Raw genomic sequence first — 19,990 nt, 5'->3', positions numbered from 1 at the left:
TGGGCCCCACATTTGTGAGGACGAAGCCCCTGTTTTATTTACATTTCATCTGAGTCTGGGGTTTGGAGCAGGGCCACGGCCTGGGGGAGAACCTTTCAAAAATATTTCAGCTGCCGATGCTGCTTTTGATTCCGAATTCCACCCAACGATCCCTTTTTTTGCTTAGCGAGTGAGTGACGTTCTTCCCGACGGAGCTGATCTCCCACGATTTTCAGTTGGGGTTGATCTTGATCTGATTTTCCTTATCGAAATAAAGCCATGAGCTAGCACCCGGGCCTGGGGCTGCAGCTGCCCGTGGGGATTTCTGAGGAGCTGGCCACTCTGTCGGCTAGCTCTGGTGGCTCCTCTGGGGTCAGGCTTTTGACATAAAGCAGGTGATCTAGAAACCGGACTGACCCACTGCAGTTTCGGAGCGAGTGTTGACCCCTTCCCACAGCTAGCTTTGAGCCAGCACAGATCTCACGTCTCCCACCCAGGACGGTTTACCTTCCATCCTTTGGGGCAGCGTGATTTGGCCGATGATTCCCGGAATGTCTGGGCTGCCTTGGGGAACCCAGGGAGACCGAGTGGGGTGGACTAACAGAACCTCCAAAAAATCAGGGAAAGTCCTGGCCTTCAGCAGAAGATGATCCAGAGATCAGAGAAAACCCAAGGCAATCGCTGGCCACCGAAGCAGAGCTGCAAGGAGCCCAGACCAAACTATAGGCAGGAAGCTGGGATCTGATTCCTCTGCTCGGGCAAATGGATTTCTCCTCAAGCCAAGGGAAAGTGGGGGCAATTTCTGCTCCAACCCCAGTGGAGAAACCGGGAATGGGTTGGGTGGGGGAGCTCATTTACCTCCTCGGGGTCTGCGCAGAGTCGAATCTTTGGGGATGCAGCCTCTCCCTTGAACGAGGAACCTAACGGTCGTTCACATCTGCTGTGTCCCAGGCCTGCGCCCCCCTGTACCACTGGCGGACGCTGAAAGCCAACAGGGAGAAGGACCCCGTGGGCACCTGCTACGTGGCGATCCAGAACTTCAGTACCTATGCTGAGTACTCTCCCTGCCGCAACAGTGAGTGGGTCCCGGGGAGGGGGCAATGACAGGGCCGGAGTTTTTGCCTGAGCAAACAAGGCTGACGGGGGGTGGGAACTGGAAATGGCCTTGGAGCCACGGGAGGAGTGGGGTAACGGGGAAGCTGGACCTCTAGAGCGGCTCTGGTCAGTCTGCCCACCTCAGAGCACGGGCCCAGGAAATGGGCCAAACCCTCCTTAGCCCGGGACCTCGGCCCCTGAAGATGGCCGTGGGTGAACCTTGATTGCCCAGGGCTGGCTGGTTCATGTAGGATCTGGACGGAGCTTGAGGATTTCCAGGAATGGGAAAGGGTCGACTTTGCGGCTCAGAAGTCACTATGGGAGCCGGGGGCGGGAGCAGAAGGAATGGGGGCTGACCAATCGATCTGGGAGACACGCGCAGCGACCTGTCCTTGTCCTTGCTGCTGCAGGCAACCCCGATCCCGAAGGCCAAGGTTATTGCCAAGCCGGTTTCAGCGCGGATTTCTACAAGGTGAGACTAGCCGAGGGCCAGGGGGCAAGTTGGAGGCCGAAAGACTCAACTAAGGTAGCCAGTCGGCACATTCCAGCCTCCTCCGGCCACATTCACACTTGGTCTCTGCCGGTGACCTAGGTCTTCTCCGGCCACACAAAACAGAGGCTTTTGGGGTTCTTATCGCCTATTACAAATCTACAAAAGCATTCCCTTACCCAAAATTCAGCATAGACCTATGGCCTTGGAACTCTGAGCAGCCCACATATAATAATAATAATAAATAATAATAATAATATTTGTGGTGTTTAAGCACAGCGTGGCTCAGTGGAAAGAGCCCGGGCTTTGGAGTCAGAGGTTATGGGTTCAAATCCCGGCTCCGCCAATTGTCCACTGTGTGAATTGGGCCAGTCACTTAACTTCTCTGTGCCTCAGTTACCTCATCTGTAAAATGGGGATGAAGACTGTGAGCCCCCAGTGGGACAACCTGATCACCTTATAACCTCCCCAGCGCTTAGAACAGTGCTTTGCACATAGTAAGCGCTTAATAGATGCCATCATTATTATTATTATGTACCAGAGACTGTACAAAGCCCTGGGTTGGATTCAGATAATTGAGCGGCAAACACCCCTGGAGGAATTTAGGTGGTTGGCTGGTCCCAGGACCACAGCTAGGGGCAGGCTGGGGGCTGGAAGTCAAGAAAGGCCAAACTAGGCAGGAAGGAGAGGGAGAGAGGGAGGGGAGAATGATTCAGAATAGGTGGTAATGTAGGTATCCATTGGGATGGGAAGTGGAGGGAATCAACATTGGCGACAGCAGGGATGGTTAGGTGCAGAATCAGGACATGGAGATTTCAGTGTTTAACCCGTACGGATCTCCGGAGGGGTGAAGGGCGGGCGTGAGGGCAAGCGAATGTTAGGCTGGCTGTGCTCTACACTGTTCCTCTTTGTTCCCGTATGCTAGAATGGAGATCTCATTCTTGGCGGCCCAGGAAGTTTTTACTGGCAAGGTATGTTCTTCCCCGCCGGCGGAGGGGCGCTCAGATGTGGTTGATGCAGAGGTTGATGGGGGTGCAAGGGCGGAAACCAAATCTCGGTTCATCGGGTTGGCATTCTCAGGAATGAAGTACGCCTCCGCTCCAGCGGCCCGGCAACCAACTCTGCAAGGGACCTTGGGTGGCTACTAACTTTGCTCCACAGGGCCCGGGAATGTTACAGGGCTCCTCTACGGCAGCCTAACTTCTCAGAGAGTATTCCGTGGTTTCTTTAAGGTTGTCTCTGCCCATCCCAGCTTGGTTACCAGCTGGAATCTTCAGTCCTCAGCATTTACTGGAGAGAAGCTAAGGATACTCATTCCCCCACTCTGCCCCACCCAATCCACAAGAAGAGATGCGCCTCAGTGGGTAGATAGGAGTCGGAAAGACATGGGTTCTAGTCCCAGCCCCGCCCCTTCTATGCAGGGTGACCTTAAGCAAGTCACTTCACTTCCCTGTGCCTCAGTGACCTCATCTGTAAAATGGGGATTAAGACTGCGGGCTCCATTTGGGACAGGGACCGAATCCAACCTGCTTACCTTGATTCTTCCCCAGGGCTCAGTACAGTTCCTGGTGCGTAGTAAGCACTTAACAAATACCACCTGTTCTCTCTGTCATAAGTCAGCCCTTGGCTAGTGAGCCCTTTGACAGTCCGAGAACCATCTTGGCTGGAGATTTGGGGCAGCAGTCTTCAGACACCCCATTTGAGGAGCTCCCTGGGTAGGGCCCCTACTCTTTTCTGCTTCTCCAAGAGCCCCCTGAGAGGGTGAGGGTTGGGGGGCATCCCTTCATCAATTCAACCTATGGGACACCAGTGGACATGCGCCAGAACCCCTATCCTTTTCCCTTTTCAGAGAAGCAGCATGGCTCGGTGGAAAAAGCCCAGGCTTTGGAGTCAGAGGTCATTGGTTCAAATCCCGGCTCCGCCAATTGTCAGCTATGTGACTTGTGGGCAAGTCACTTAACTTCTCTGGGCCTCAGTTACCTCATCTGTAAAATGGGGATGAAGACTGTGAGCCCCAGGTGGGACAACCTGATCACCTTGTAACCTCCCCAGTGATTAGAACAGTGTTCTGCACATAGTGAGCACTTAATAAATGCCATTATTATTATTATTATTATTATCATCATCATCATTTCCCGGCACAGCCCTTTAGTTACCAGTTGCTTAAACTGATGCGTCAGAGCTGTGCATTCCCAAATCGCCCTCTCCAGCCCTGGCCCGTCTCCTTCTCTGCAGTCTCTCATTTCTCCCTGTCTTAAGGACATCTCTACCATCCAGGTAGACTTAACATGCCCATGAGAAGCTGCTTGGCTCAGTGGAAAGAGCCCGGGCTTTGGAGTCAGAGGTCATGGGTTCAAACCCCGGCTCTGCTAATTGTCAGCTGTGTGACTTTGGGCAAGTCACTTCACTTCTCTGGGCCTCAGTGACCTCATCTGTAAAATGGGGATTAAAACTGTGAGCCCCCAGTGGGACAACCTGATCACCTTGTAACCTCCCCAGCACTTAGAACGGTGTTTTGCACTTAACAAATACCATTATTATTATTAAAACAACTCGTCATCTTACCACTCAAATTCTGCCCCCCCCAACTGACTTTTCCATCACTGTAGACAACACCGGATACCACCCTATCTCACAAGCCCGTGAACTCGGCATTATCCTGGATTCATCTCTCTCATGAAACCCACATATTCAGTCTGTCGCCAAATCCGTTGCCCTACACTGGGCATTTAGACTTTATCTGCTGTTTCTGTTCAAACAGACAAATCCAGTGGGCTGGGGAGAACTCTAGATTCAGGGGATCAATCAATTAATGCTAATAATTTAGCACTCCACTGTGGGCACAGCATTATATGAATCTGTTCTTGTGGTTCTTTGGATGGAGGTGGATGAAAATTAAAAATAATAATAATAATGGTATTTGTTGAGCTCCTACTACTACTAATAATAATGGCATTTATTAAGCACTTACTATGTGCAAAGCACTGTTCTAAGCACTGGGGAGGTTACAAAGTGATCAGGTTGTCCCTCGGGGGGCTCACAGTCTTAATCCCCATTTTACAGATGAGGTAACGGGCACAGAGAAGTTAAGTGACTTGCTCAAAGTCACACAGTGGACAATTGGCCGAGCCAGGATTTGAACCCATGACCTCTGACTCCAAAGCCCGGGCTCTTTCCACTGAGCAACACTGCTTCTCTAGGTGCCAAGCTCTGTATTAACTGCTGAGGTAGATACAATTCAATCAGATCAGACACGTTCCCTTTTCCTCATGGGATTCAGAGTCTATGGTGTAGAGAGAAGAGATATTTAATTCCCATTTTACCTATAAAGAAACGGGACCACAGAGAAGTTAATGATTTGCCCCCAGGTCACACAGCAGGTAAGTGATGGAGCAGAGATTAGAACCCAGGTCTCCTGACTCCCAGTCCTGTGTTCTTTCCACTAGGTCATGTGGGGGTTTTGCATGCCGGGGTTGGATGAGAAATATGGCTGAAGAGAAATATCCCATGGGAACTTTTCTGGGCTTCTGATAATAATAATAATAATAGCAACAATAATAATAATGATGGTATTTATTAAGTGCTTACTATGTGACAAGCACTGTTCTAAGCACTGGTGTGCTGTTCTAAGCATTGTTCTAAGCACTGCTGATCTATCCAACCCTCCTCTAGGGAAGGAATAATAACAATGATGGTGTTTGTTAAACGCGTACTATGTGCCAAGCACTGTTCTAAGCCCTGATATGGGGCAGGGGCCCAGACAGGCTGTCTTGGTGGAGAGGGTGGAAGGGAGGAGATGTGGGGAAGAATCGCCAGCCTCGGGGTCACGAGCTGGTCCTGTCCCAGGTCAGGTGATCACCACCAGTGTGGCTGACATTGTCGCGGGTTACTCCTTCAAGAACATCCTCCGGAAACTGAGCGGAGAAAAGCAAACCGACGTGGCGCCCGCATCGTACGACGACAGTTACCTGGGTAAGGGGCTGCCCCATCCAAAGCCGCTGCCCTGGGTCCCCACAGCAACTCTGTTGGGGGATGCGAGCAGCTGGCTCATTTCCCTTTCTCCTTACATCAATTTGGTGTCGTTTTCTGCTTTCAAGGGGTTTGGAGCCCTCAATGGAGACTAAGCCTTTTGACAAACGTTTTTATCAGAAATTTGACAAGCAAATTCAGGCTGTGAGCTTTCCCTTTCCCACATCTGTTGGACGCCATGGCCCCTAATGCTGGAGCATAGGCAGGGGCAGGGACAGGATCAGATCCATCAGCCTGCCCCCGGGCTGGGTGAACCCTTAACACATAGTAGGCACGCATTAAATGCCATTAATGATGATGATAATAATGCCTTTGCCTCCCACTAAGGGGATGAGTTGCTCCCAAGGGTCAGGCCTAGGGCTCAGGCCAGTCCAGGGGACCACCCCAATGTGGTCAGTGCTCAGTCTAAACAACCCTGAATGCCCTGCACAAACCCAGAAGCCTTGGGCCTCAGGTCAAAGTGCATGCCAGCTTGGGGCATAGATGCCCCTTCCCCATTTCACCATTCCCTGCCCCAAGGGGAACTTTACCTGGTCTGGTGACTGACATCACGATACAGCCACGGATGGATGGATGGGTGAATGGAGCTGGTACGCATGGCTTTGTCCAGCGACCTTGGGATTTACAAAACCAACATGAGGAGAGAAGAGAGAGTACCACTAGTCAATAGGAATCCTTACTCTGAGTCTCTAAATGGCACTCCTGGGACTTTGTGTCCTGGCATCCCCCAGTTACCTAGAATCCTCTCCCGTCTCAGGAGGGAGGCTGACTTCTTCTGGCCCAGCTGCCCCTCGACCTCCCCCATCAACTCCTTCATCGGTCCAGACCGGACTCTTCACCCCAGCTCTGCAAAGGGGAAGAAAGGGTGGTCAGGGTCCAGGCTGTGGGATGGGCTTAGGCAGCTTCCAGGGAATGTGGAAACTGTAGGCTAACTGTGCTCCTGGCTTCTCCCAGCCCCGCTGAGTTTCTCCAGGGCAGCCCTGGAGAGTGGCAACACACTGGGAAGGGGGGCTCTCAATCAGCCAGGAAAGTCAACCTAAACACGGTTGGTTATGGCTTTCCCGGGAAGACAGAGATCAGTTGGTCCTGTGGCTACAGACAGGTTGGGGAGGGGGCATCCTCCTTGGTCTGGGAATCATTCCGTCCAGATCTTCCTGGGGCCTTCACTCCCAAAGCCAGCGGGGCGAGGTTTGGACATCCAATCCACAGCAGAAACTCTTAAGGGCCTTGGCTGACGATCAGTACAGAGGGTGAGTTATGAAGCTTCATTTTTCCACAGCTGACCTTGCGATCAGTAGGGGAGCCGTGTTTGAGTCAGGATCAGCAGAGGGAGATTTAGTGCCCTTCAGTGACTCAAGGTGAAGGATTCCTACTCAGCTACCGGCATCCCCCCTCCCCACCCCCGCCTCATTTCAGTTTTGTAAATTCCAAGGTCATTGGCCAGAAGAACAGTGGCTTCTTTTCCTGAGCTCCCACCTCTACAGTAATTGTTTGAACTGGCTGTTTTAAACAGGTTACTCGGTCACGGCAGGAGAATTTACGGGAGACTCAGACCAAGGTAGGAAGCACTTCTGAATCAGTTACCCAGAAAAACCATTGTCACTTCCTCGCCTCTGCTTGTTACCGAGAAAGTCAGATGCTTTTCGTCATGGGAGAGAGCGTTTCTCCATCGGAGCTCCAGGTTCTCCTTTGCGAAGATAGCGGGGCCCCGCTCTGGGCTGACTGCCTTTTCCATTCAACCAGTCATATTTATTGAGCACGTACCGTGGGCAGAGCACTGTACCTTTCTACTCTCCCTTGCTACTAGGCCAAGCTACTTCTCAACCTCCATTTCTCCAATCGCCAATGCTGAAGTTCCTCTGATCAGTGCTCTTCGGGCGGCAGTTATGTAAAATGTATCTGAGACTTGACACCTGTCCACATGTTTTGTTTTGTTCTCTGTCTCCCCCTTCTAGACCGTGATCCCGTTGTTGGGTAGGGACCATCTCTATATGTTGCCAACTTGTACTTCCCAAGCGCTTAGTACAGTGCTCTGCACACAGTAAGCACTCAATAAATACGATTTAATGATAAAGCATGGGCCCAAGAGACAGAAGGACCTGGGTTCTAATCCCTGCTCTGCCACTTGTCTGCCAGGTGACTCTGGGCAAGTCACTTCACTTCTCTGTGCCTCAGTTACCTCATCAGTAAAATGGGGATTAGGACTGAGAGCCCCATGTGGGACGTTTAGAACAGTGCCTGGCACATAGTAAGTGTTTAACAAATACCATAAAAAAATGCATGGTTTGTGATCTTGATCAGAACTAGCAGCGATTTTCTGCTGTGGTTTGGAGTGCCGTCCTGAAATAATAATGATGGCATTTATTAAGTGCTTACTATATGCAAAGCACTGAAAGCCTGCAGCATGGGAAGGCTGGAACGGCTGGCCAACGCTGATTACCTTGGGACCTTTTGGAGTCTCCCCTACTTATGTACATATCAGTGATTTATTTATTTATATTAATGCCTGTCTCCTCCTCTAGACTGTAAGCTCATTGTGGGAAGGGACTGCATCTGTTATGTTGTTATATTGTACTCACCCAAGAGCTGAGTACAATGCTCTGCACACAGTAAGTGCTCAATAAATATGACTGACTGACCGACGGCCACAGAGATCTGCCAACCCTAAACCAACTTCTCTGAGAAACCCCTCAGCCCAGCTCTGTGTCTTTCTCTGCAGAATTGGTTGCTGGCATACCACGAGGAGCTCAGAACTTCGGCTCGGTAAGTCCCTGTCGAGCAGAACATCTTAAATCAAGGTCAGCAGCGGGGAACACAAGTGACGTTTAGCAAGTGGGTTGTATTTAACGACCTGGAGAGAAACAAATTGGGCCGATGAGATCGGATGAAGTCTGTGTCTCAACTGCCGCTCTGCCTGCCTATTTCCCTCGGAACCTGCGATACGGCCTTTGTATCGGGAAGTCCCTTTCCCACAGGCTCTAAGTGGCTAACGCTCCATTGGACATCCTTCTGGGAAAATAGCCCAGGGAAAATAGGCCTGGAAGTTGCGTCCTGCAGGCTGACTCATTATGTTCTGTTATAGTGGCACAGAGGTCTTAGAGGAACAAGGAAAAAGAGAAAGAGAGAGGAAGAGAGAAAGCTGTCACCTTTAACATTTCAACCACTTGAACTGCATTTTTTCTGATTTTAGGTTTCGATTATTAATTCTTCAGACTTGACCTACATTCAGAACTTTACTGGTGAACAGGTAATTGAGAACACCCCAAGATCAAAATCCGTAAGCTCACGTTTCTGCTAATTCTGCTACATTGTACTCTCCCACACTCTTAAAACATGCTCTGCATATAGTAGGAGCTCAATAAATACCATTGATTGATTGATCCTTACATTGCCAGGCAGTAACACCTCTCTATTCTGTATGTTTGGTTTGCAAGAGTGTAATAACTTCATTGTCAGGGCCAGAAGTCTACTGTGTCTTCACTGGAATTTTAAAGCTTTCGACTTTTTGGTAGGTATTTTATCAGGGGAGATGGGAGATGGTAAGAAATCCTTCATGTCGATCAAAATTCCCTACTCGCCCTCCCCATCCTCCCTGCCTTGCTTCCTTCCCCTCCCCACAGCACCTGTATATATTTATATATGTTTGTACATATTTATTACTCTATTTATTTTACTTGTACGTATTTATTCTATTTACTTTATTTGGTTTATATGTTTTGTTTTGTTGTCTGTCTCCCCCTTCTAGACTGTGAGCCCACTGTTGGGTAGGGACCATCTCTATATGTTGCAAACTTGTACTTCCCAAGCGCTTAGTACAGTGCTCTGCACAAAGTAAGCGCTCAATAAATACGAATGAATGAATGAATGAATGAATGAATGAATGAAAATAGGTAACATCTTCCCATTTTCCTTGACAGATGGCATCTTATTTTGGGTACACGGTTGCAGTGTCTGATGTCAACAATGATGGGTAAGCTGTTAATGGACTCTTTCCATTTTACTTTCTGAAACTTTCCTCAGTGATTTTCACCCATAAGCAAGAGATGCATCTTGCCTTGGGAGAAAAAGGCCTGTTACTACTCATTGTCTCTCCTCAGGACCATTTCCACCACCTTCCCTCCACCTCCTCTGGTTTCTCAGCCTCTGCGTCCTCTGAGAGGGTGTTTTCCATTTAGCTTGGGGTCAGTTTTCTTCAGGAGAACTCTTTCGTGAAGTGTTTTGAGCAGAGAAAATGTAGCGGTACACAGGTGGTTTGAACAGTGCCCAGCACTTAGAACGGCGCTTGGCATATAGTAAGCGCTTAACAAATGCCATAATTATCCTTATTATATGTGTGTATCTTAAAGCAGGCTAACAGAGGGCATAGCTGTTTGGGCTAGCCACTTATTCATTTATATCTAAAAGGTAACGACAGACTTAATTTCTGTTGGCCTAGAAAAGAATGTCCCCTAGGCCAAATTCTCTCTTTTCTGGCCCCAATCCTAGACTCCAATGTGCTCCTCTGACAGTACTTATGCACATATCTTTGTACTTTGTCGCTTCCCCCTCCTTGTTACTTATTTTACTGTCTATCTCACCCACTAGACTGTAAGATCCTTGAAGGCAAGCTTCGCCTCCATCAAACTACACAAAGAAAAGACCACAGAGAAGCAGCGTTGCCCAGTGGTAGGGCCCGGGCCCGGGCGACAGAAGGACCTGGATTCTAATCCTGTCTCCGTCACTTGCCCGCTGTGTGACCTTGGGCAAGTCACTTCACTGCGTGGCTCAGTGGAAAGAGCCCGGGCTTTGGAGTCAGAGGTCATGGGTTCAAATCCCGGCTCTGCCAATTGTCAGCTGTGTGACTTTGGACAAGTCACTTCACTTCTCTGGGCCTCAGTTCCCTCATCTGTAAAATGGGGATGAAGACTGTGAGCCCCCCGTGGGACAACCTGATCACCTTGTAACCTCCCCAGTGCTTAGAACAGTGCTATGCACATAGTAAGTGCTTAATAAATGCCATTATTATTATTATTATTATTCTCTGAGCCTCAGTTCCCTCATATCTAAAATGGGGATTATGACTGTGAGCCCCACTTGGGACAGGGCCTGCGTCCAACCTGATGGACTTGTATCTATCCCAGTGCTTAGAACAGTGCTTGGCACATAGTAAGTGCTTAACAAGAACCATAATAATTATTATTATGAAGTGTTTAGTACAGTGCGCTGCACAGAATAAGCGCTCAATACTATTGATTGATTGAATGATTGAATGGATGGTGAGCTGTCTAAATCTCCTTCCCGTTTCCCTCAGTAACCTGTGTTCATCAGTACTGAGGGATCGTTAGCACACAGGAGCATAGTATACCCAACTGGCTGAACAAAATACGGCTTTCTCAGTGAAGAACCTTTCTCCCGGTCTCTAAGACACTGAGATTTACTGAGCATGCTGATCAGCACTTCTGAGCCCCTGAGCCCCGTTTCTTCATTTCATTCATTTATTCAATTGCATTTATTGAGCGCTTACTCTGTACAGATTACTGTACTAAGCGCTTGGGAAGTACAAGTCGGCAACATATAGAGCCGGTCCCTACCCAACAACGGGCTCACAGTCTAGAAGGGGTGACAGACAACAAAGCAAAACACGTGGACAGGTGTCAAGTCAATTCTTAGGTTTCAGTATGAACTCCAATAAGGACTGTGGGACATGACAGAGGAAGGCTGGCCTTCCTGTCCTGGTCTTTGGGGTTTTTTCCTGAACTGTTTGGGAAGCAGTGTGTCTTAATGGAAAGAATACAGGTCTGGGAATCTGAGGAACTGATAGGTACCTAAGAACTAAATCTGTGATTGCAGAGAATCTTCAGGTGTACCGCGATGGTTTTTTCAAAGGAAAGAAGGGAAACAGGGTGGATATAGGGGATAATAATAATAACAATAACAATGATGACAAGAATGTTATTTATTGAGTCCTTATTATGGGCCAAGTGCTAGTATCTGAGGTACTGGGGTAGATAAAAGATAATCAGGTCTGTCACAGTACCTGTCCCATACAGGGCTCACAGTAGGGGGAAGGGCAGGAATTGAATCCCCATTTTACAGATGAGGAAACAGAGGCTCCAAGGAGTGAAGTGACTTGCCCAAAGTCACACAGCTGGCAAGTGGCAGAGCTGGAATGATTTCCAGGCCGGGACTCTGTACCCTAGGCCATGTTCATCAATCCTACAATCATATCTATTGAGCGCTTACTGTGTGCAGAGCACTGTACTAAGCGCTCGGGAGAGTACGATAAACAGACACATTCCCTGCCCACCATGAGCTTGCAGTCTAGAGACTTCTTGCTTCTAAGGAGAAACTCAGTTTTCTTGGGAAATGTTTTCTCTTGGGAATTTAACATGTCGGAAGCCTCTTGCGGACACAGTCGCAGAGAGGACCAGAGAAGCTGAGATTAAGGGTGGTGGGCGGAAAAGGTCGGTTTTCAATTCTGACTACCAGACAGACAACTGTCTTCCTTCCCCTCTCCCCCTTCCCAATGCTCGGTGTCTTCCAAAGTTCCCTCAGAAATGAGACAAAGCAATTTTCTCCCCTCCCAGCCCCGGGCTGGGCCCGTATTCAACTCTAAAAGTCTCAAACTGCAAGGCGTGGTGCTTGTTGATGCTTTCGAAGGTTGTTTTGGAAGTAAGGACAGTCCCTCGAGAGGCTGGTTCTCATACCCGGCTATGCAGAGGAGGCCAGCAACGAACCAAAGTAAACCACTGGCCTTCTTAACCACAGAGTGGAAGGAATTTCTCCTCCTGAGCCCAAAACAAGCAGATCCTTTTTCAAAAGAGAGAAATGAGAACCCGTTATTGGCCCGGTGAATTTGCGCTCTGACAACGTCTCATTGTCTCTAGACACATCCAAAAGGCTGGCCGTTTCCAGCTCCACAGGTCCTCCCGGAGGGGTCAGCCATTTCCAACAGTGCTCCGCGGGGCCGCTGCATGGGAAAGAGAGCGCGCCGGACCCCTGTGTTTGTCATCTTGCATCCACAGGCTCATTGAGTTCAGCCTTGAGGGGCAGGCAGGAAGTACAGTCAGTGCTGGGATGGAAACGAAACCAGAGCCCCAGGGAATGGGTTGAGGGGCAGGGTTACCTGCCGGAATTCTGCTTGTCCTTGTCCTTGTAAAAATAATGATGATAATGATGAATAATGACGGTGGAGAAGCAGCGTGGCTCAGTGGAAAGAGCACGAGCTTGGGAGTCGGAGGTTCTAATCCTGGTACCGCCACTTGCCAGCTGGGTGACTTTGGGTGAGTCACTTCACTTCTCTGTGCCTCGGTTACCTCATCTGTAAAATGGGGATTAAGACTGTGAGCCCCACGTGAGGCAACCTGATTACCTTGTATCCCCCCCAGCACTTAGAACGGTGCTTGGCATATAGTAAGCACTTAACAAATACCATTATTATTATTATTATTATATTTGTTAAGCACTTACTATGTGCCAAGCACTGTTCTAAGTACTGGACTTGACCTAACTACCTGCATCTGGGGGGACCTGATCTAGAACAATCTTATTTCTTTTATTTTTCACCTTCTGATTCTTTTTTTTTCCAGTTGTATTTGTTAAGAGCTTACCATGTGCCAGGCACTGTACTAAGCGCTGGGATAGAAATGAGGTTATCAGATAAAGCCCTAGACTTAAACCCCATTTTACAGATGAGGCAACTGAGGCACAGGGAAGTGAAGTGTCTTGCCCAAGATCATACAGCAGACAAGTGGTAGAGCAGGGATTAGAACCCAGGTCCTTTTGAAATAGGAGTTTCTGACTCCTGTTTACAGTTGGAGCCCAGTGGGAACATTTAAGGCGGTTGATTCATTCAATTGTATTTATTGAGTGCTTACTGTGTGCAGAGCACTGTACTGCACGCTCGATCTCCTGGCCACGAACAAACCAGGGGCCCCGAACACTGCTTGCAGCTGAATAGATGGGACAGGTCCTGTAGCCACGACATCTGAGCTGGGGGAAGTTGGCAGGATGCTCTGAATTATATGGCCAGCTACAGTGCTCTGCACACAGTGAGCACTCAATAAATACAATTGAATGAACTGGCAGAGTTGGCCAGTTTACTTTCACCAGAGGACTTGTCCTCCCTGAAGGAGGCTGGACACGCCTATCAATCAATCAATCAGTGGTATTTATTGAGCACTTACTGTGTGCAGAGCACTGTACTAAGTGCTTGGGAGAATACAAGACAATGGAATCAGCAGGCACGTTCCCTCCTCATCAAGGTTGCAAAAACAGAGCACTGGAGAGGATTGAGGTTTGAGGAAATTATTCCAAATATAGCCAGGGAATGCTGTTAATAATAATATCATTAATAATATAATAATGATAACAGTTATGTACCAAATGCCATACCAAGTGCTGGGGTCGGTTCAAGACAATCAGCTCAAACCCAGTCCCGTCCTGCAGGAGGCTTACAGTCTAGACCCTTTCTAGGATGTGATCTGAGATGGATTATGCGGGCTATGATTCTTGAGACTAGGTGCTTGAGAGATATGAAAGAGTTCAACAGAGTTGGCAGATGCGTTCCTTGCCCACCATGACCTTAGAGTCTAGAAGGCCAGAAAAAAAGAATATAGCGTGAATCCTGTTTTTAAGACAGTTTAACACTGTGTACGTGTGTGTATGTTTGTGTGTGAGTATGTGTTTACTGAGAAGTGTTGATGTGCACAGCACTAAAATGAGGACCTACTAGACTGGGCCCCAGCTGAGAGTTGAGCTCTGGCCTTCAGGATTTAGGAGCGAGTGCTAATCTCACAGGATGAACCAAAGTAGTTAATCACGAGGGGCTGGAAGAGAGAACTGAAGTGTCCTTCTTCACTAGGCCTCATTTCTCTAATGGTGGCTCTCTCTCTCTTGAAGGGGCAGGGAGAAAAGGCAGAACCCAATCTAATCCCGCCACCCCAAGCAATTCCCTCTAGGAGCAGGGCATTTAAAGCTATTTCATCTGCAGTCAGGAAGGTTGCCCCTAAATCCAACCGAATTTCCACTTTGAGCACCTCAGGAGACTCTCCTTTCACTTCAGAAAATGCCATTTCAGATTTTTCCCTTGGAATTTGTTCCTACTACTAACGATAATAATAATTACGGTATTTGTGAAGTGCAGGCACCAGGCACCCTGCTAACCCCCGGGTGGATACGAGCAGATCGGGTTGGACACAGTCGCTGTCCCACAAGGGGCTCACAGCCTTAATTCCTATTTTACAGATGAGATAACTGAGGTACAGAGGAGTGAAGTGACTTGCCCAAGGCCACGCAGCAGACAAGTGGTGGGGTCAGGAGTAGAAGCCACGACCTTCAAGGCCCGTGCTGTAGCATGAATTACTGCCCCAGAATACTATGAAACTACGATAGTGTTTGGTAAAGTGACTCAAGCGGGAAACACCGCTTCCCAAGAAAGTGAGCAGTGTTTCCCACTTGAATCACTTTAACGAACACTATTGTAGTTTCACAGTATTCCGGGACAGTAATCCACGGCAGAGCCCCGGAAAATCCCTGCAAAACGTGATTAGGACAATTGGTTCCTGGCAAGATTCACTAACCTGCCCCTCGGATTTGGCTGAGCCTCCATGGGGTGATTTCTTTTCCTCCTCACGCTGTCTGGTTTCTTGCAGTTTGGATGACGTCCTGGTGGGAGCCCCCCTCTTTATGGAGCGGGAGATGGAGAGCGACCCCAGAGAAGTGGGACAAGTGTATCTGTTCCTGCAGGAGGGCGCGCTCACCTTTAGAGATGCCCAAGTGCTCACCGGCACGGAGCTGTTTGGACGGTTCGGTAGTGCCATCAGTCACCTGGGAGACCTGGACCAGGATGGATACAATGGTAATCGACCCACCCTCAAAACTGGCTTGATTGCTATTTTATCGATGACCTGAGGCCCAGAGAAGTGAAGTGACTTGTCCAAGGTCACACAGCAGACAAGTGGCGGAGCGGAGACTAGACCTCAGGTCCTTCTGGCCTCTAGGCCCATAATAATAATAATAATAATGATGATGGGATTTGTTAAGCGCTTACTATGTGCAAAGTGGGGGATGCAAGGTAATCAGGTTGTCCCACGTGGGGCTCACAGTCTTAATCCCCATTTTACAGAAGAGGGAACTGAGGCCCAGAGAAGTGAAGTGGCTTGCCCAAGGTCACACAGCTGACAAGTGGTGGAGCAAGGATTCGAACCCATGACCTCCGACTCCCAAGCCTGCGTTCTTTCCACTGTCACGCTGCTTCTCCATGCTCTATCCATTAAGCCATGCTGCTTCTCATCTTCTCATAGAATTGAATGCTTACTGTGTGCAGAACACTGCTAAGCGCTTGGGAGAGTACAACACAGCAGAGTTGGTAAACTGACTCCCTGCCCTCAGTGAGCTGCTATCTGTGCCACCCCGGGGCCGTAGCCTGGCAGGGAGATCCAGCCAGACAGGGAGCGTGGGCTGGCTGAGATTCTATACCGTGAGCCCGTTGTTGGGTAAGTACCATCTCTATATGTTGCCAACTTGCATTTCCCAAGCGCTTAGTACAGTGCTCTGCACACAGTAAGCACTCAATAAATACGACTGAATGAATTGGGTCGGGCCTGCTGATTCCTGGGAATGATTTTTGCCGAGTCTGCCCTGGATCCAGGCTTATTTCCCTGAGAACGCCCGTGGCCCCTCACTCCACAAGACCTGGTCTCTACCACGTTGGCCTGCCGGTAAAAAAGGTTGAAACCCAGTCACTTTTATTCATACCATTTGTAAAAATCGTTCTTGGCTGTTGGCAAGATTGTACTGAGCAGGGGGGGTTCTTGACTTTTTAAGTAGCCAGTCAACAGAGCACTGTACTAAACGCTCCAGAGGTACAACCCAATAGATTTGTTAGACACGATCGGAAACAGCGCAGGCTTGGGAGTCAGAGGTCGTGGGTTCTAATCCCGGCTCTACCACTTATCGGGGGTATGACTTTGGGCAGGTCACTTAACTTTTCTGTGCCTCAGTTACCTTACCTGTAAAATGGGGATTGAGGCTGTGAGCCCCACGTGGGACAGCGGGATTGCTTTGTTTCTGCCCTAGCGCTTAAAGCAGAGCTTGTCACATAGTAAGCCCTTAACAAATACCATTATTATTATTATTATTATTATTATTATTATGGTAGCCATTCCATGTCATGTCTGGTTTTGCATCTAGGGCCTGATTGATTCTTTAACAGTAAGTTCTCTCTGCCTTCTGGGAGTTGTTTTCCACTAAAAGCCATCTGGGGCTTCCAAGAGAGGGGCTTTCATTGTGCTCTGGTAGGGAAGGGAGTCCAGAGGAGGGAAGCTGTTGAAAGAATTGGTTTGGGTTTATATTAATCTAGTAACAGATGAAAAAAAGATCATCTGCCCCCTTCTCTCCATCCAAACTGCTACCATGATAAGCCAAGCACTTAACCTTTCCTGCCTCGATGGCAACATTGGCTTCCTTGCTGACTTTCCTGCCTCCAGCCCTTTTCCTCTCCAGTTAATACTTCACTGTTCTGCTTGGATCGTTTTCCCAACAATTGTTCTGTACGATGGTACAAATATCCCCCCCAACTCCTCAAAGACCTCCAGTTGGGTTGCCCATCCAACTCCACATCAGGCAGATACTCCTCACCATCAGGTTTAAGGCAGTCCATCAGCTCTCTTCCCCCCACTCATCATTTTGGCTTCTCTCTCCCTACAATCCAGCTCACACGCTTTACTGCTCCAACCTAAACCCATTTCTGGCTCTTGTTTCTCTCTCTCTTTTTATCTCTCTCTCGCTCTTTCGACCCTACTCACCCCCTCCCTCCTGCCTGGAATTCCTTCCCCCCTTCAAACCTGATAGACAGCACCCTCCCCCTCTTCGAATCTTACTAAAATCATACTTCCTCCAGGAAGACCTCTCTGAATCATCTCTTACCTTTCCACCCTATTTCCCTCTTGCCTGGAAATCCTTCCCCCCTTCAAATCTGAAAGACATCACCCTCCCCCTCATCAAATCTTACTAAAATCATACTTCCTCCAGGAAGCCCTCCCTGAATCATCTCTTAACTTTCCGCCCTATTTCCCTCCTTCCTTCACACCTTGAGTCCAAACCCTCTAATCATTTAAGCACTCAAGCCCCCCACCTGACAGTACTTATGTCCATTTCCTTATAATCAGTTGCTTCCCCTACCTGTAATCGATTTTAATGTCTTCCCCACAAATTATAACCAGTTCTCCCCCGAGCCTTCCCAGCAGCCTCTAGTTCTCCCACTAGGCCTCTGAGCATTCATTCAATCGCATTTATTGAGCACTTACTGTATGCAGAGCACTGTACTAAGCGCCACCACCCCGGTCCACCCAGCAGCCTCCATTCTCCCTCCAACCTTCCCAGCAACCTCTAGTTCTCCTAGCGATCATGTCTAATTTCTGTACTCTCCCAAGCTCTGAAGACTGAGTGCTCTGCCCTCAGTAAGTGTTCACTCAATACAATTTATTGAGATAGTTCTTTCCGTCAACGGCTCTCCTATCACAACTCAGACTGCGCACTTCACTCCACTAGTGCCAAACTTGTGAGCCGCTTCTAGACTGTGAACCCCCTGTTGGGGAGGAACTGTCTGTATATGTTGCCAACTTGTACTTCCCAAGCGCTTAGTACGTGCTCTGCACACAGTAATTGCTCAATAAATGTGATTGAATAAATAAATGAATGAATACCCACTGTACCTTGATCTGGTCTAGCTCACCGCCTACTTCTCACCCATGTCCCATGAGCCCGCTGTTGGGTAGGGACCGTCTCTATATGTTGCCAACATGTACTTCCCAAGCGCTTAGTACAGTGCTCTGCACACAGTAAGTGCTCAATAAATACAATTGAATGAATGAATGAATATCTATCCCAGAGCTCAGCGTAGTGCCTGGCACCTGGTGTTTAATATCTGTAATTATTATTAATATCATTATTATTATATCCAACAAATTACTCTTTCCACCCACAAAACCTGATTGAAGGCACATCTTCCCCAAGAGACCTTCCCTGACAAAGTCCTCATTTCCTCTTTCCCCACTCCCTCCTGCATCACTCTGATTTGTCCCCTTTATTCACCCCTCTCTCAGCCCCACGGCCCTCAGGTAAATTATCCATAATTTATTTATTCACGTATTCATTTATTTATATTAATGTTTGTCTCCTCCACTAGACTGCGAATGTGCTGTGGGCGGGGAATGTGTCTACCAACTCTTAAACTCTCCCAAGTGCTTAGTACAGTACTCTGCAATCCATCAGTTGTATTTATTGAGCATATAACCGGATGCAGAGCACTGTACTAAGTGCTTAGGAGAATACATTATGACAGAATTTATTCACCCCTCTCTCAGCCCCACAGCCCTCAGGTAAATTATCCATAATTTATTTATTCATGTATTCATTTATTTATATTAATGTTTGTCTCCTTCACTAGACTGCGAGTGTGCTGTGGGTGGGGAATATGTCTACCAACTCTTATACTGTACTCTCCCAAGTGCTTAGTACAGTGCTCTGCAATCCATCAGTTGTTTTTATTGAGTGCATAATCGGATGCAGCGCACTGTACTAAGCACTTAGGAGAATACATTATGACAGAATTGATAGTCCTTATTTAGTCTTAGTTGTCCGCCCGCAGGGAGGACAGCAAATACCACCAAGTCAATCAGTGAAGCAATGGTATTTATAGAGTGCTGCACTGTACTAAGCGCTTGGGAGAGTACAATACAAAGAGAATTAGCAGTCATGTTCCCTGCCCATAACAAGCTTACAGACTAGATGGGAACAGACATTAATATGAATAAATAATTTATACTATATAATTTAAAGGTACGTACAAGTGCTGTGAGGTTAGGAGTGGGCTGAAAATCAAAAATCCAAAGGTCACAGATCCAAGCGCGTAGATGATGCAGAAGGGAGAGTGAGCTGGGGAAAAGCACATGTCGAAGAAGATGTGACCTTAATAATGCTTTGAGGGTGGAGAGAGCAGGCTGGCTTATTAAAGCCATTGATAAAAAGTTTCTGTTTGATGTGGAAGTGAATGGGCAGTCATTGGAGGTTCTTGAGGACTGGGGAGACATGGACTGAGCATTTTTGTTGCTACATGATCTGAGCAAGTGGGGAACGGGGAGCGACAGGAAGATCAGCAAGGAGACAGAAGCAGTAGTCAAGGAGGAATAGGATAAGTGCTCGAATCTCCTTGGGAGCAGTTTGGATGGAGAGGAAAGGGAGGATTTTAGCAATGTGGTGAAGGTAGAACTGACAGGATCGATTGAATATGTGGGTGGAATGCGAGAGAGGAATCGAGGGCAAGGTGATGGGCTTGTGAGGTAGGGAGGATAGTGGTATTGTCTACAGTGATGGGAAAGACGGGACAGGCAAGGTTTGGGTGGGAAGCAGCATGGT

At 48.3% G+C, this 19,990-nt stretch overlaps 1 protein-coding gene across 1 annotated transcript in view; it reads left to right on the top strand.

Annotated features, from left to right (window-relative positions):
- Positions 1-19,990, top strand: part of ITGA8 (integrin subunit alpha 8) — a 107,705-nt gene that overhangs the window by 8,709 nt on the left and 79,006 nt on the right. Inside the window, exons 4-12 of the mRNA XM_038755834.1 lie at positions 931-1,054; positions 1,485-1,546; positions 2,490-2,535; positions 5,411-5,536; positions 7,107-7,151; positions 8,313-8,356; positions 8,784-8,840; positions 9,511-9,563; positions 15,226-15,431. Of these exons, the coding sequence (XP_038611762.1) occupies positions 931-1,054; positions 1,485-1,546; positions 2,490-2,535; positions 5,411-5,536; positions 7,107-7,151; positions 8,313-8,356; positions 8,784-8,840; positions 9,511-9,563; positions 15,226-15,431 (763 nt within the window). The remainder of the gene's footprint in view (positions 1-930; positions 1,055-1,484; positions 1,547-2,489; positions 2,536-5,410; positions 5,537-7,106; positions 7,152-8,312; positions 8,357-8,783; positions 8,841-9,510; positions 9,564-15,225; positions 15,432-19,990) is intronic.

Source organism: Tachyglossus aculeatus, chromosome 13 (assembly GCF_015852505.1).
Source record: "Tachyglossus aculeatus isolate mTacAcu1 chromosome 13, mTacAcu1.pri, whole genome shotgun sequence".
NCBI classification, from domain to species: Eukaryota; Metazoa; Chordata; class Mammalia; order Monotremata; family Tachyglossidae; genus Tachyglossus; species Tachyglossus aculeatus.
Note: the sequence above shows the minus strand (reverse complement) of the source record. Positions and strands in the feature narration are given on the sequence as shown.